The sequence below is a fragment of the Pinus tabuliformis genome, chromosome 1_2 (assembly GCF_031772625.1).
Source record: "Pinus tabuliformis cultivar Carrire ecotype Pingquan chromosome 1_2, CPIR1, whole genome shotgun sequence".
Lineage (NCBI taxonomy): Eukaryota > Viridiplantae > Streptophyta > Pinopsida > Pinales > Pinaceae > Pinus > Pinus tabuliformis.
Genome location: NC_142298.1, coordinates 770,746,378 through 770,763,487, shown reverse-complemented (window position 1 = coordinate 770,763,487; position 17,110 = coordinate 770,746,378). Strand labels below are relative to the sequence as shown.

At 35.7% G+C, this 17,110-nt stretch overlaps 1 protein-coding gene across 1 annotated transcript; it reads left to right on the top strand.

Moving 5' to 3' along the window:
- Nucleotides 1-496: 496 nt before the first annotated feature.
- Nucleotides 497-1,689, top strand: LOC149208123 (uncharacterized). The gene has a single exon (XM_089394004.1). The coding sequence runs from the start codon at nt 809-811 to the stop codon at nt 1,442-1,444; it is 636 nt and encodes a 211-aa protein (XP_089250130.1). The 5' UTR covers nt 497-808; the 3' UTR covers nt 1,445-1,689.
- Nucleotides 1,690-17,110: the final 15,421 nt, after the last annotated feature.

The following is a 17,110-nucleotide window of genomic DNA, read 5'->3' as shown; positions in this document are numbered from 1 at the left end:
TAATTACCAAAGAAAAATAAATCGTAAAATTTTAGCCTTTTCCGAACATAATGCATTAAAAATAAACGATCACCAACCGATAAAAATATTTGACAATTAAATAAAATTATATTTAACCAATATAAATAAAATATATGACACAAGACGACACTATTTTTCCACGTCATTACTCTTTATAAATACGTTCCATTACCCATTCTTCATTTTCAGTTATTATATTATTCTGCATCTTGGAATCCAATCATGACATGAGAATTACACTATTGGTAGCCCTCTAACTATTTACTAAATCCAAGTCAGGATTAAGGTTAATCTCCGAGGGTTTACCTTCAATGGCATATTCTCTATGTGTGCTCTTTTTGTCACCCTTCGAATGTCCCACCCGTGACGTGTGAAGGATGCTATTCTGGACCTTTGGAAAAGACAAAAAGAAGGCACAGCCATTATTCCATTTTATAGATGGAGATGCTGTATGTTTTCACAATTGTTGCTGCAAATAAACAAACAAAAACAGCGGATCTTGGCTTTGGGAAATGGGAAAATGAACTCCCTATTTTGACAAGCAACAGGGAAAAACGTAACGCCGGCGAGATTGTTAACTGAAACGCAGAAAAATGGCGGTTCTTGATTTAGTAGTGTCATTGGATTAGAGGGGATTTGATTCACATCTCTCGCCCGGTCGACCAGGAAGACAGCAAAAGAAGAGATGCCATTTGATTGCTTCGCTGAATTTCTATTTCTCTGTTTCATTCGTAGAAGGAGCCAGAATATCATATTCAAACACGCGACGTGAGTATCTGAACGTGACATGTTCGAACCCCGAAGCCCCAACCCCGATTTGAGGATTTCCCTCGGGATTGCTTCCATGGATAAATACAAGCGGCAGCAACAGCACGAATCGAATTTCAGGCGGAGCAGGCCTGTGGATGAAGACAGAAGAAGAACGAAGGTGAGGAAAGAAAAGGAAACAACAGAAATCAACTCAAGCTCCAGATTTTCCCCTTTGTTCAAACAACCGCCACTCCATGGAGAAATAGCAGGAGGATCCAGAGGCCAATTGCCCAGGACGGGATTCGATCCGCAGACTGATGGTACGGTATGCAAAACCTTCGTCAGAAGATCCAGTTTGCCGTCCCGGGGACCGGTGAACGAAAACAAAGCAGTTAATTGGCGGCTGGCCTGCTTTCTGGCCCACGAGTATCTCACTCGCCGAACACTGCTGGGAAAACAGTGGCCGCCGCAGGATTCGAACCCCGAATGCGGCCATGGAAATAACGAAAAATCGAAGCCTAAGGCCGCCTCTCTTGATAAGGCCGACGATGAAACGAGAAGAGAGAAAGAGAAGATCTATTACACCCTCGCAGATTTTCTCGGAACGGGCGATGTTCACCTCCCTGGCATTGTGAATCCTTCTCAGCTGGCTTCCTTGGTCGGACTGGACTAATAAATGCATACATGTATACTTCCACGGTTCCAACTTCCACCTTTCGCACTCTGCCCTTTACAGACTGCGAGGACCTGGTCGCTTGTTCGAATCTCGGGCATATGATGTATTTTTTTTTCATTAAAGTCATGTTTGCTGTTGTAGGATGAATTGTGGTAATACGTTGTGTTTTTTAATGTCGTCGACAGCGATATGCAATGTGCGTACTAAATTGTGACAAGCAATTAGTTATACTGTGCGTTAATTTGTGTGTCAGGTAGAATGTACGTTAATTTCCGTGTATCTGTGTACTATGGTTGAAAATGATTAAAGTATTTTTGTTGGGAATAGTAAATGACTTGGTGTAGGAACCAGGGTTAGAATTTGATTGGTAAATGGTGTGTTATGGGGTGATTTGTTTTTCAAATACAGGTTAAAAAATTACAAAACCGTCTAAAATCTGTATTGAAATTATGAAAACAAATTGAAAACTCTGAAAAATGTCAAATTTGATGGGCTGGTCTTTTTTAAAATTCCAACCCTCCTAGGTTAAATTTGCAGGAGATTTTCTTATTTTTGCTAAGAGTAGAGTAACCAGGTTACAATTTTGTTTAAAAAATAATGGATATTTTGTTAAAGTTTTAATAAAATTTGGTTGAAAGGTTTAGAAATCTAAATTATAATTATCTAGTTTCATGATTTTGATTATTTCAAAAGTTATTGATTATTAAATTCATTTTTGCAAAAAGAAAAGAAAAGAAAGAGTGATTCAACACTTCAATAATCAGATTTTTGAAAGTTTTCTTAGTAGATTCCAGTAATAAATTTGGCAGTTTTCTATAACGCTACTTTTTGAAAGCCTTTCCAGTGGGTTTTTCCGGTCGAAATCCGGCAGGAATTTATTGGAATCGCAAGTTTGATAGCTAGTTTCTGCACAATGAAAGCGTCACAGGGGTTTTCGAGGGTGCTGAATCCAAATTTGCAGTTAAAAAACCATTTTACTGCAACAAATCAAGATTTAACCTCAATTTCTTCCACCGGATTCCGTCACCGGAATCTCCAAAAAATAACATTATAGACAACTCCATAAATTTGTAATCGAGATGAAATGATAGCCTCGCTACATCGATTTGTTATATTAACTATCCAATTTCTTAAAGTAGGGTGGTATTATGAGACCATTGTTTCTTGGAATTTCAAGAGTTCAGATTTGGATGTATGTTTTTTGGTTTTAATGTAAAAACTATATAAGAATTTGAAAAATACAATAATATATGAAAATTTGTAATCGTTAAAATAAAAAAAATTTGTTATTCAATTATTTATCGATTTTTAATATAAAAGTAATATTTTTCATAATAATATACTGCGTAATAATTTATATTATTTTATTATTTTAAGATAACCAATATATTCCTAACTTCTTAATATAAATAAATAGAGAGTGATTTCATAAAATAATATAAAAGAAAGCGCACACAAAAACGCTAAGGTTTACTCTTATTTCTATTTTTCTCATCAAATTAGTGAGTGAATGAGGATGGTCAAATTGTGTGTATATATGAGATGCTACGTTTCAAGTATATATTATTTAATAGGTTGAATCAATTTGGATATATTTAAATTTCTAAACTTTGAAATATGCACATTTTATATTTATGAGATGTCTGATACTAACTTTTTTTTCATAAAAAATTATATTGGTATTTATAAATTTGTATTTAATCTTATTACTTTAATGTAAAGTAAGAAAGTAATGATTTATTGAAACCCAATTCGATGAAACTTTAATTGCATTGTAAGTTATATTTGGTTATTGTATTTGGATGCAAAATAAAGAATGATGTGAAAGAATGATAGGGTAGAATAGCATCGAGAAGGTTAAGGAGAAACAAAGATGTGAAAGAGTGGCATGAAAAGCGCTTATTGTTATAGGAAAAGAGAATGACCTATACAAGCACAATGGTATGTATGGAGAATTGCAATTTGAAAAGAGAATGACTTCCATAGGCATAGTATTATATGGAGTATTGTGATTTAATTGTTATAGATAAAAATGTTTAATAAGAGAGAAAAATTGGGGAAAAACACTATCATATCATGATTACTAATGTTTACCTTTCCACCTTTCAGTGTAAGTGTTAATAAGGTTATTCGATTCATTATATATTATGGACAACTTCAATTTCAAGGAACATGAAAGGATTATTAGTGGGAGACGAGAATGGTGGTTAGAAATATCTATCCAAATTGCCAATATTTTCTCACCTTGGGCATGAAAATATTCATTATATACCCCCATTGAACACTTAGGTGAACAATGTCATGTAGGTTCAATTTAGTGGAAGAAACATTTTTCCCCCGTCTGAATTTTTTTTTAAAAAACACAACATAGCTTCTACCAGTTATCCTAATCATACATCTAAATAAGAAAATTATAATTTGAAACCAAAACATCAACTAAGAGCTCTAGACAATCATCATTTGTTAGAGAATGTTACTGGAGGTAGGTCTTGTGCATTGGAGTACATTGGAGGTTTAAGACCACACTCAAGATGGGCTTCAATATGTGCCAAGGAGGCATCGAGGATGACCAAGCAAGAGCATTGGTGACATTGAACTCTCTAAATTTCATTGAGGAATGCAATGATATCATTGTGATCCTCATATTTTTCTTTCAGCACTCAACTTAGAAACGCCTTCATTTGTTAATGAAGAGTGATGGAATTAAAGTATTGATTGTGTTAACCCCTAGCGTGACCAAGTTCATGAACCCAATTAGCAACTTTAGTTTGAATTTCCAAGTCAGAATAGGCCTAACAATCATTGGTGGTTAAAGCCTTCAATTGATGAATTTCTACCTTGATTTCAGAGGGAGTGGTAGAGCGGAGGATGGAGACAACATATTCAACCTACATCTATGCTCAAGGACTTCCTGAAGGATCACGACCTCCAAACCCCCATTGGGAGTTCATTCATTGACATAGCATAATAGTTAGGAGTAGACTAGATATAAGAGTAACAAAACCCTAAAGGAGGTGAAAACTAATAAAGCAAGCAAGACTCGGCCAGGGGAGATGTGACAACCCCACCCATGGTTCTCTCATAAAATGCATTGTAAACATTTTTACAAATATGTGAAATTAAAAAAAAAAGGACTGAGTCAAAGGGACACAAATTCTAGAGTTGGGGAGGAGGATTGCTTACTTCAGATGATTGAGGTTTTCTTATGCAAAGAAGAAATTGAATTGCTTGTAAAACCATTAAATGTTGGAAGGTGCATGATTTTAATGGGATGGATATTAAATTAAAGGAGCTACAAAAGAAAGGACACGGGCCCATACACTGGCGAAACTTAGCAAGGAAAATAGGACAGAAAATTTATGGAGGAAAATACCAAGCAAGGCATCCAGGAAGGGGATGAATAATCCCTATAGAAAAAGGAAAAAAAGAAATAGAGGCATTCAAATTCATGTTGGAAGTAGGCACCACAATGGAGCATCCAAAGGGGAGCATTCAACATAAGAGAAGAGAAGGGTATTGGTCATAAAATTCCCTACAGGTTGTGGGTTGACTTACCAGCCTTTGGAGCCTATAACAACTTGGGTTCCCTGGAGGTTGTGGTTTCAGAGAGGATCCCTGAATCCCTATAACAACTTCGGTACCTAGAGGCTGTAGGTTGAGAAAAAATATCTGGAGCATTGTAATAGCTTTGGTCCCTAGAGGTTGTGGGTTGGGATGTAATCTTTGGAGCCCTATAACAGTTTTGGTCCTGTGGAGATTGTGGGTTGAGATAGTAGGCCCCAGAGTTATAGACAACTTGGGAGGAGGTTAATATTGAAGAAACATCAAAGGAATACTTCATTGAAGACTTCTGGTTATTTCCTTATTGTTACAGTGGGTTCTGGACATGGAATAGAGTGAATCACTATGTGCGCACTTGGGGTGAGGTAGAGAACCTCTGGAATCCCTGTGTTGAAGGAGGTGGTAGCAGTCAGTTGGTGGTATTGGGAAAGAGGTCCTATGGGATTCCTAGTTTTATGCTGGTAGTTGATGTTTGAATCGTTTAAGCAATCACCCCCCTTATGTAGAAATTCTCAATGTAGATTAAATTGATTATGCAATTGTGGAGGTTTTCCATTACACCAAAACCTACATGGCAAACTCCCAAGAGGGATGCCCAACAACCTTAGCATAAGACTGCGGATCAGAAGACTGAACCAAATGACAATGCTAGGATGGCATTGGTTCAATGGTAGTGAGGGCAAGAGGAGGCTCAATAAACCCTGATCCACTCCTTCGCGGATCAAAATTATCCCCCATAAGACCATTTCTAGCAGCTGGGTGTTCTTGTGCATATATCTCACTTAAGCTCCTTGTTCTCTGATTTATGACAGGGGAAGTTGATTCACTACTGGAAGCCCGATCTGGGCTTGGATGTGGATCATCATATGCATGCACTGGATTTGTATCTGAAGACTCTGTCTCTGCATCTACATGCTCTACCTCGGCATTTTCATGCTCTGTATTTGCATCTGAGTGTACTGAGTCATCATCTCGGACATGAGGTAGATAAAAGGTGTCTGCATGCGGCAATTGGGGTGCATGCGAGAGAATTTCCTCAAATTTGACACTTCGCTCAATGATGAGATTATCCATAGAGGAAATCAGGAGCCTATATCCCTTCACACCATTAGGGTATCCAACAAAGATGCACTCAATGCTTTGTGGATCAAGAGCTTTCCTCTTTTCAGATGGGATCCTGGCCCATGCTCGGGAGATGAATACACGGAAGTGGGTGACCTCAGGTTTAGTGCCTCTCCAAGCCTCAAAGGGGGTCCGATCCTTGACAGACCTATGAGGAGATCTGTTTTGGATGTAGTTACCACAATTAAGTGCTTCAGCCCATAGCTTATGAGGTAGTGACTTAGCATGCAGCATGCAGGAAGCCATCTCTTTGAGAGATCGGTTCTTTCTCTCAGCAACTCCATTCTGCTGCGGAGTGTATGGAATTGTGTGCTGCAACTGTATGCCGGACTCAAGGCAAAGGTTCTGAAGTGATGTGTTAACATATTCCCCCCCATTGTCTGTATGGAGGGCTTTGATCTTTCTCTCTGACTGTGTCTCAACTAGTGCTTTGAAATCTTCAAAGTGCGCAAAAACTTTAGATTTGGCCCTAAGAAGATACATCCAAGTATACCGTGAGAAATCGTCAATAAATATAAGCACATACCTTGCTTTATTGATGGAAGGATGAGGAAAAGGACCCATGAGATCACTATGTATCAGATCTAGAGGAGAGGATGCTCTGTGAGTCTTGCTAATGTCAAAATTTTCTCTAGGATGTTTGCCAAGGACACACCCTTCACAAACTCCTTTGGAGAAACTGATATTTGGCAAGCCTTCCACCATCTCATGCTTGCTTAGCTGCTACATATACCTATAATTTAAGTGACCAAACCTCTCGTGCCAAAGCCTACTACTATCATCATCATGTGTAAGTAATAAGGAGGATTCAAATTCAATAAATTCAGAAAATGTATAGAGTCTAGCTCCATTGTTTACCTCATCGGTTGCAATTTTGGAGCTGCTATGTAGGTCATATATGTTCACTACATCTGGAGTGAATTCCACTCTCTTTCCGGTGCTGGAATGAGTGATCTGATAAACTGAAAGCAGGTTTACCGAAATTTTTGGAACATGAAGCACATCTTCAAAGCTTCCTTGTAAAAGTTCCACTCTACCTTTCCCAGTGACCTCAATAGGTGAGTCATATCCCATGAGGATGGGAGGTCCTTTGCATGCATCCAAAGAGGAATAGACTTCCTTTGCAGTATCCATATGATGTGAAGCACTATAATCTATAATCCATGAATAAGGGGAAGACTTAATTGCAACTAAAGCATGAAAATTGTTACCTTTCTCGTGTGGCGGATCCTCAATTTTCTTCTTGGCACCCTGAGGGATGTGGTCCCCAAGGTTGTGCTTCTGAAGGATTTCTGCCATTTGGTCAATTTGTTTCTTCATGCAGGAGGATTCCCAATGGAATCCTCGGTGACAGTAGGTGCATTTGTCTCCTTTCTTCCCTTTCTCATTTATGGAGCTGGAGAAGTCGTTGAAGGGCTTGGTGTACCCTTCCTTCTTTGGATGGGAATGCGCTTTTCCCTTGTATTTTTTTTGTTCATTTTTATGATTTGAATAAGATCTGTGATTTTTATTGTGGTTGCCATCATGCACAACAAGTGCATGTGCTTTTGGAGGTTTGATTTTCCCCATGCCAATGAGTTTATCTTGCTCAAAAGTGAGGGACTCCATGAACTCTTTGAGAGAAGACATAGTGTAGTATTTACCTGTTGCGGGCCTTACTGAATGAAATGTAGACAAAAATACAGAGTATTCTGGTCCGAGCTTTGACATAATAGAGAGAACTTGGCGACTCTCCTCCTTGATTTGTCAATTCCACAACCCTTGAGTTGTAGCAATAGTTCATTATATTTAGTGAAGAAGTCTTGAATTCTATCATAGTTTCGTGGATCCAACGATAGTAGCTACACTTCAAGAAGATGTCCTTTCATCTCATCCTATTTCCCGTAGAGTTCTTCAACCTTTTTCCAAATCTCATTGGGAGTATTGCAGGCAGATAGATGAAACTGCAACTCTGGGGAGATGCACATGCATATGGATCCGTGGACCTCATCCATGCGGTTGAGGTACTTGGATTTCTCTATGGCTGAAGTGGGTTCCACTTCTGCAGCCATGGTAATCCTGTACAACCCTTTTTGATGAAGGTATCAAGCCATTTGGTCCTTCCATTCATGATAGTTGTATAGTGTTAGGATCGATGCTCTGGGAAAGTCCATTTTTCTGTTGATATTCGATCTCCAAGTTGTAATACATGCAAAATAAAGTACCGGTGCACCTTTTATCTAGCAACCTGTGGGCTCTGATACCATGTGGATGTTTTCCGTTACACCAAAACCCACAGGTGTTGGTAAACATTCCAAACTAGTAACAAGGATCCCCAGGGTGGAAATTATCAATTCCATAGAGGTGTGGTGATTCTTCCAATAGCAATGTGCTAAAGCAAAATACTTAATCTACTTCTACAATCAAACTTACGGAAGCTTAATCGATTTTGAGCAAGATCAAACAGAACACATTTAAGAGAGGAGAAGATTCAATCACACATGAAACACAGAAGAATACTCTGGGGAAAGCCTCAGCTAAAAACCCTGCTATCTATATTATCATACAATTGGATATATTTCAAGATTACACAAAGCTTTAGCTCACAAGCTATCCAACTCTTAGTACAATCCCTCACTGCTGCTCATAGACAAAATAGACAACACATATGCCTTCCTTCAGTCCTCCAAGCCTCCTATTTCCTTGAGCAGTTTCTCCTGGGTCCTCCAGTTGCAACCTGTGTGATTCTCACCTCACACACAACACAGACCTCTAAAATAATTGCGTAATCATGAACGAGTGAATTCCTTCTACATGGATGAGTTTCATTTATAGGAAAATTCCTCCAATTGATACTACACTGTCCCTTCCTTTAAGCTTAACTAGGTCTTTCTCTGAACTGGCATGCATGAGTTATTTATGAGAGAATATTCAGTTATCTGGAGAACACTAGTTGCATGCATGCATGCATTAACTGACTGAACTCACAATTAGTTCCACCAACTGTTTGGAACTAATTTAACTGGACTTAACTCAGTTAACTGAGCTAACTAATTACAACTCAAATACAACTCATCCTTATCTCCTTAATTAAGGGATAACTTCCTCAATCAAAAGGAGAACTGTTGCATGTCTTCACATAGACTTCATGTTTGATTTTCTCCAACTAACTAACTCAAGATGAATTAATTAATTATTTTTCAAACAGTTGTTGAGACCAAATTCAAATTTTAATTCAGGTACTAATTAAAATTGGAATCTATCCTGAAATGCTATTTATAGAAATGTTATTTTTAGCATTTCTATTTTATCATTCCTTGTTGCTATTTTACACACTGGTACCTAAAATGCCATTTATATAGCAATGATATTTATAGCATTTCTATTTTTAGCATTTCTTGTTGCTATTTTCAACACCTTAAACTTTGGAATCTGGTTCGGGGGTGTCAACTACAAGTAAGTTTGGGTGCAATTGTCTATGGTTGGGTGGAGAATCCTTGTTCCTGACTTAGTTACCCTACAAATTTAAATATAAGTAGTATCCTACACTTGTTTTAAATATTAATGAATTTAAATTGCATTTTGGCTTAAATGACACTTCATCTCTAGATAAAATGGATACTGTCAATGCATGAACATGTGGTTGCACCCCTGTGGGGTGATGGTACTAATGGATATGTTAAATATATTTGTATGTGTGTTGCTTCTCTATGAATGAATTATACTGTTAAACAAATTAAGTAAGTGTGTGCTTATAAACTTGAAATGAAGTACTAGGTGTTATGCTTGTTGGTGTTGATTATATGAAACTTGGTGTTCTAAATGTGTATTATAAATATTATACAAATATTGTGTCATAAACCTAGACAAAAATCCTATTCTTTGGTAAATACTCATTCATATTGTTAACAACGTATATACATATATAATGCAAAGACACCATGGAAACCACAGGTAGTAAAAGGATCCATAAGGGTCTCGAATAACACTTGGAAACCTTGGGCATATAAATCCCCTTTTATTATTTATGAAGCAGTTACATGGAGACTGCCTGCATGGCAAGGTTTGTGGTTGCATGCATGTAATTCATGGTATAACTACAAGCCTGAGTGTTTTACATAGGAGGCATTGCTCAAACACTCGAAGGATTACCCTATCTTTCAATAGTTGAATCCCTTATGTCCAGGGTTAGTCAACCTTGCATTATGAGTAGCCTGGATGTCTTGCATAAGACTCTTAGTGTCACTAGTAGGGTACCAAATGGTTTTGCATAGCGCCATAAAGATGCTTGCATTCTTGAGTTAAAGTTAGAGCCCTTTGGCATGTGGTAGAAGATGTGGTGGCCTTCAGGAATTCACTTCAGGCCCATGGTAAATCATTGTTGTATAGGCGCCTACGCCGACATGTCAAGAAGTATCTTTCTTTAGCATGGGGAATATCGGATGGCCAAGAGCTCGTTGGAGTGGCCTTGGTCCAAGCTCAAGAGGGGTAGCACTGTGGGGTGTGTTAGAAAGACACATTTTCCATCACCGCCGCTAAGAAGCGATGATATCCTTAATGGTTATTGAACCCCTGTATCAGAGCTTTAGTAAGACCAACTAGTGACGAGCAATCAGTGAAGAGTTGGATAAGCTTCTACCATGTTAGTCGAAATACGAATCAGACTAATGGCTCAGAGGTTGTTAAGGTTTCCCTGGTCTAGCCATGGGAAAAGATTGAAGTGGCACAAGATTGAAAGTCATAACCTTATAATGAAATTTGTGTGAACCTTATCCTTGAACCAATCAAAACCTTAGTTGTGGTATTCTCAGATTGGTGTGCTTGATTTGTCCCTAATGTGATTGGTTGTGAGTGTCACCTAATGTGGCCTAGAGGTGGAACCTAGAAGATTCACCCCAGGAAATCATGTTGAGCATCGGAGGGATGAGGTGTCAATATTATTGGGAAAGATGACGTACACGTGACAGTTATACCATTGGTTGTAGGGTCGTGGCCCACTATCCACATAAGACTAGAAGTTTAGCCTCGAAGAAGGAGAGGGAGGCATACTAGGAAGCGTTGTCAACATAAAGGAGGGATGGCGTCATCTAACATCACCGTGGAATTATCACCCTCGAGGAATAATAGAGCGGAGGAATCAAGTGCATTGGGTAAGGCCTTGTGGGATAACATAAGGTGGGTGTGAGGTAGGGCCCACACTATTGTCGTGGTGCTATTGGTCAGGAATTGGCCCATGTGTTGAGTTAGCCCGATAGGTTGACCTCGAAACATCTACAAGAAGTGGGGTAACAGAACCACAGGGATGACGAAGCATCGGGCTAGTTACGGACATAACTTGGAAGCAAAGGAGTGTTCCGATAGGTAGGGAGTAGAGTCACTTGGCCCAATAAGACATAATAATTCATGGAGGTGAGATCCACGAGACCCTATAGGCCTGAAAGTCTCACCTCGGAAGATTAAAGTAAGGGGTCAATTGTAAACATCGGGAGGAGACTAGTAGGATGGCATAAGTTATACCATGCTCGTGGAGTGCATAGAAAATTTGTGGAGATGGGGTCCCTCCAGATAAGACATCTTGACGCTATGGCCTCGAAGAGATAAAGAGTTGCAACAGAGGAGGCACAAGGGTCAAGGAAGTAGAGTGACGTGGGATAGCATATGGTGGAAGTAAGAGTGGAAAGGTCTACCAATGGGATAGGACGCCATGCGACCCCACCAACACATAAGCCCGATGAAACAACCCTAAACAATGTAAACTTTGAAACGGGAACTATAAACTCAAAACGGGAACTCTGGCCAAAAAAACCTCGGAAAAACATCAAAAACAGTGCTAAAAACGAAAAGTGTTGGTGCTGGAATAACACATTTTTTTTTTTTAAGGGTAAAATTTTAACATGTTTTAAAAATGGCGGTGAAAACCATTTTTTTGTGCAAAAAGTGTCCAAAAAACACCCTCAAAATGAAAAGTGTTGATGTTGGGATAACAAAAAAAAATTCAAGGGTAAAATTTCAACATTTTGAAATAATGATGTAAAATATTTTATCATGACCCCAAAAAACATTAAAATTTCAAAAAAATAATGAAAACTTAAAATAAAGTTAAAATTAAAACAATGAAACAACAAAAAACAAAAAAAAATAAAATAGAAAAACATAAATTAAAATATATACTAAAAACAAAACATAAAATAAAAATAAAAAACAAAAAAATTCAAATATATTAAAAAAAAATCAATCATAAAAAGTAAAAAAAAAAAAAACACGAAAACAAAAACAAAACAAAATTAACCTATAAAAGATAAGAATTAAAAAAAAATAAAATTACAAATTATAAACAAATAAATAGTAGAGAAGCATATTTAAAAAAAATGGAAAAAAAAAACACAAATATGTAAACCATCAAAAAATTTGGAAAAAGAAAAACAAAAAAAACATTAAAAAAAACTATAAAATTAAGTAGGTAAAAAAATAAAAATAAAATAAAAACAAACTAGATTTAAAAGAAAAAAAAAGAGTAAATTAATGAAAAAATATTAAAAATTGGTGAAATTAAGATTAAAATGTTGATTACATAAAAAACAAATATAAAAATATATATATAAAAAGACAAAAAAAATGTTAAAAAAAATATCTCATAAAAGAATTTGGAATATATATATATATATATATATATATATATATATATAAAAAGTTAGGTAACTAAAAATAGAAAAATTAAAAAAACTAGGGAAAAAAACTTAGAAACAAACTAGATTAAACAAAAATAGAAAATTAATCCAATTTTTTTTAAAATTAATATTAAAAACATTTAAAAAAACTGAAAAAAAAATAAACTCAAAAAAAAAAATCAAAGTCAAAATTTTAAAAATATATGTTTAAAAAAAAAAAAACCTATAAAAAAATGTGTTTTCGATTAAAAAAAATATATATTAAATTTTCATTGTTGAATTAAAAACAAATCAATAAAAACATTTAATTTTTTTTTTAACAAATTTTGAGTTTTTTATTTAAAAAAATAAAAAAATAAATAAAAAAATTTCAATTTTATTTATTTATTGTTATTATTATTATTTTTTAATTTTGTTTTTATTTAAAAAATTAATTTAATGCCGCCTGCCCGCCGCCCAGTGGGGGTGCGACCGTGGGCGGAAGGCTGGCTGATTCCCGGAATCGGCCAGCCGCCTGGTGGGGGTGCGACCGTGGGCAGAGGGCTATGTGCAACCTCTCCGCCCACGGACACACCCCCACCGGGTGGCTGGCCAATTCTCGGAATCAGCCAGCTGCCCGCCCGCCCCCCGGCGAGAATCAGCCAGCCCTGCGCCCCCACCGGAGGGCAGGCAACATTAATTTTTTTTTATAATGAAATAATAATAATAATAATAATAGAAATTTTTTTAATAATTTTTATTTTTAAATAAAAAACTCAAAATTTTGTTAAAAAAGATAAAATAAAATTTTAAATGTTTTTATTGACTTGTTTTTAAATTAACAATGAAAATTTAATAATTTATTTATTTATTTTTTTAATCGAAAACACATTTTTTTATACGTTTAAAATGTTTTTTAACTATTTTGTTTTGTTTTTAATTTGAAAAAATATATATTTTTAAAATTTTCATATTTTTTTAGTTTTTTTTTTTTAATAATTTGAGTTTATTTTTGTTTTTTTAGTTTTTTTTAAATGTTTTTAATATTAATTTTACTAGTTTTTAATTTTTTTTGGGTTAATTTTTTATTTTTGTTTAATCTAGTTTGTTTTTTATTTTATTTTATTTTTTCCTAGTTTTTTTTTAATGTTTTTTTAATTTTTCTATTTTTAGTTACTTAACTTTATATATATATATATATATATATATATATATATATCTTTTTTCCAAATTCTTTTATGGCTTATGAGATAAAAAAATTTTGACATCTTTTATTTTTTTTTGTTTATCTTATATATATATATATATTTGTATTTTTTAACTAATTGACATTTAAAAAATAAATAAATAAAACAACTTGAAAATTCGTTAAGTAATCATAATTTAAAAAACAATTGGACATAATAAATTTTAAAGTGTGAAAAATAAGTCCTCTAAAAAAAGGTACGCTGCATCAACACATTGCATCTACACGTTTCAAAATCAGCATGAAAATCGCTAATATTTAAAAACAAATATTTATATTTGATACATAAGAAAATTTAAAATGTCAAAAATATGCTCCCAACAAAAAAAGTGTATTCTGCTTAACCACTTTTGAAAATCGGGTCACGTTTTTACTAACCCTACGAAACAGGTAATCGTATCGGTTATTTAAAGTGCAAAAAACTATGCTCTAAGAAAAATATGTGTGTTCTGCATCGCCACTTTTCAAAATCGAGTCAATTTTTTGCTATCTCTATGAAACGGGTAACAGTATCAGTTCCCGTTTCAAAGTTTACGTTGTTCCTAGTGGTTGTCAAATAAGTATGCTTAGGAATCCACCTTCATGGAAAGAGCAGGATGATGTGTCCCTAGACATAATCCCAGAGTTATAAGGAGGGTTAGGATGAATTCATTGGGATAACATGGTTAATCCAAGACCGTCTTATTCAGTTTGATGTAATGAAGGGTTTTGGCAGGTAAGTGGAGGAGGTTGATCCAGAATGGTCCAAGATCCCATCTGCCCCGTAGGCCAACGATGGACTTCCACGCGGTAGCTCGATGATGTGGTAGGGTAAAATATTTGGGAGGTAATATCTCATAATCGAGAAGTTGGATTGAGGAAAATTGTATATCACAAGATTTGTCTCGAAGAGAAGAATACAATGGTAAAGATTACTCTGAGTTTAGAGAAGTTTGGAAAAATAAAAAATTTGTATACCTCATTTTATACTCAGGTGTTGGGCAAGGGGTGTTGTTATAGGAGAGCTTAGAAGGATGTTAAGGAATGGGACCATACGAGTTGAGGAGTGGGGTGAGGTAACAACCGCAGAGGAAGTGGTACCAAGGAGGATTTATGAGATTTTAATAAAGACCAAATAAACCAGAATAGTCCCAGAGTTTCTAAGACCACCAATTGCGTTGTAAACCAAGTACTGAATGCCACCATGCATAGAGAAACAAACTCAAAATCTGATAAACACTAGACATAGGAAATGTTACCTATTTCCTGATGGCGCACCAAGCTAAGAGAAGTAGTATTCGAGTGCCCCCTCTCCACTAGTTGGCATGAATTCCTAGTCGAGCATTCCTTGTAGTATTCTCCTTACACCTGGTGTGAAGTCCTGTCAGATTATGAATATCGATAGGGACCAAGGCCTTCAGTTCCCAGTGAACTAGAAGAGAAAATAGTATAGTGCAAATATCCCACCTATAGTTGGGGTTCTCTACTTACATAGAAAAAAATCTCAAAGCCCCAATAGTGAAAGTATGAGCCCCCGGTGAAGGATAAATCTTCCATCATAGTGTTATATATAAATGAGGTTGTTGGCATGTGTGATTGCACGGGGTGGGATGACCATCCAAATCCCCCTCTTTACGGTATAGTGGCAAGCCTCCACCCAACCCCTGCCGCCTTCGCCCCCCTCCCCCCCAACCCTCTTCTGTTGGCTCTTTATCCAACACCCCAATCAGGGAAGTGGAATAATCATATTTATTAGCTAAAGACATTTTTTTATAAGAATTCAAATGTAATTATTTTCTTTCTTTCTCTCAAATGTTTCTTGGTGGCTTGTTGGCTAGTAAAAGGTTGGGAAACATTTTGGTAATCTATGAGGTTGTGGGTTTAATCCTTAGCATGTTTTTTGTGGACACAAAAACTCTAACATGAAGTCAAATAATCATATTTTTTAGGTCCATGGAGCTACTAAGTGGATTATAAATCCTTTTTGGAACCAACACCAAATGATTATCCTTGGCTCCGTTTGATATATTTTTTGTTCTATGGGGCTAAATTTATTTTTCCCTTTTTACTTTTCAAATTCCATGTTTCATGATGAGACCACAACCAACTAGTTAGAAACCAACAAGGAAATGACAAATATGTAGCACATATGTCAGATAGAAAAAATTGATGTTGACTAGGAAAACAAAGGCAAAGATCAAATAAAGAAAATGAAAGTTCATATTTCCACCTTACAATGATGACATCAATGAAGTAGGAAGAACACATAACAAGTATGAGATAGAAGGAATTAAGTGAAGAGATTAAATTTCAAGACTCCTTTATAAAAACATAGAACAAAAGCTACAACCATTATAATTTCAAACAATACCATCAACGAGGGAATGTATGTGACTTGATCAATCTATTGATAAATACAAATATCAAATGAATTTCATTATTTCTCAATGACTAATTTTCAAGTGGGTTGTCATCTAGATTCAAATAAGGGCTATAATTGCAAACTAATTATTCCCTACCTAGTTTTTATAAAGTGTGTGCATCAAATATGTGGATCAAATCGTGATTTAAGGGACACCATCTATATGTGGAATGTGGTTTAGATCTCTATGGTTGAGAATAACACAGTTTAGGATATTACTAGACATCCCCTTCTTCCTTAGCAATGAATTTCATCTCAAAGCAATTAGTTTTTTCTTTGATCGATGTATACTTATACACCATCTTCTCCTTGTCAATTTCATCTATTTGTTCCTATTATGAAAGTAATGAAAAAAAAGAAAATATGCAGCAAAGTCTTTGAGATGAAGTTGTGAGAATCTTTTGTTGTTCTTTATTCTTCTACCTCTAATACACATTTGATTTTTGTAGTCCCAAGACACCATATTAACTAATTTCCTCTTCATGGTTGTCAACATAATCAAGCATAAGCTGCTAATTGGTGAATAATGAGGATGTCTATTTATAGATGTTAGGTGACTTTCAATCAGTATGCAGTTTTTTTTATTCATTAAATCTAGTGATGTGATTAAATAACTTTGGGTTTTGGTATTCAATATTATAGAAGTTTAATCTAGAATTATATTGTTTGCTAAGGATTTTCAAGTCCAAAGAAGAAATTGGTTTTGA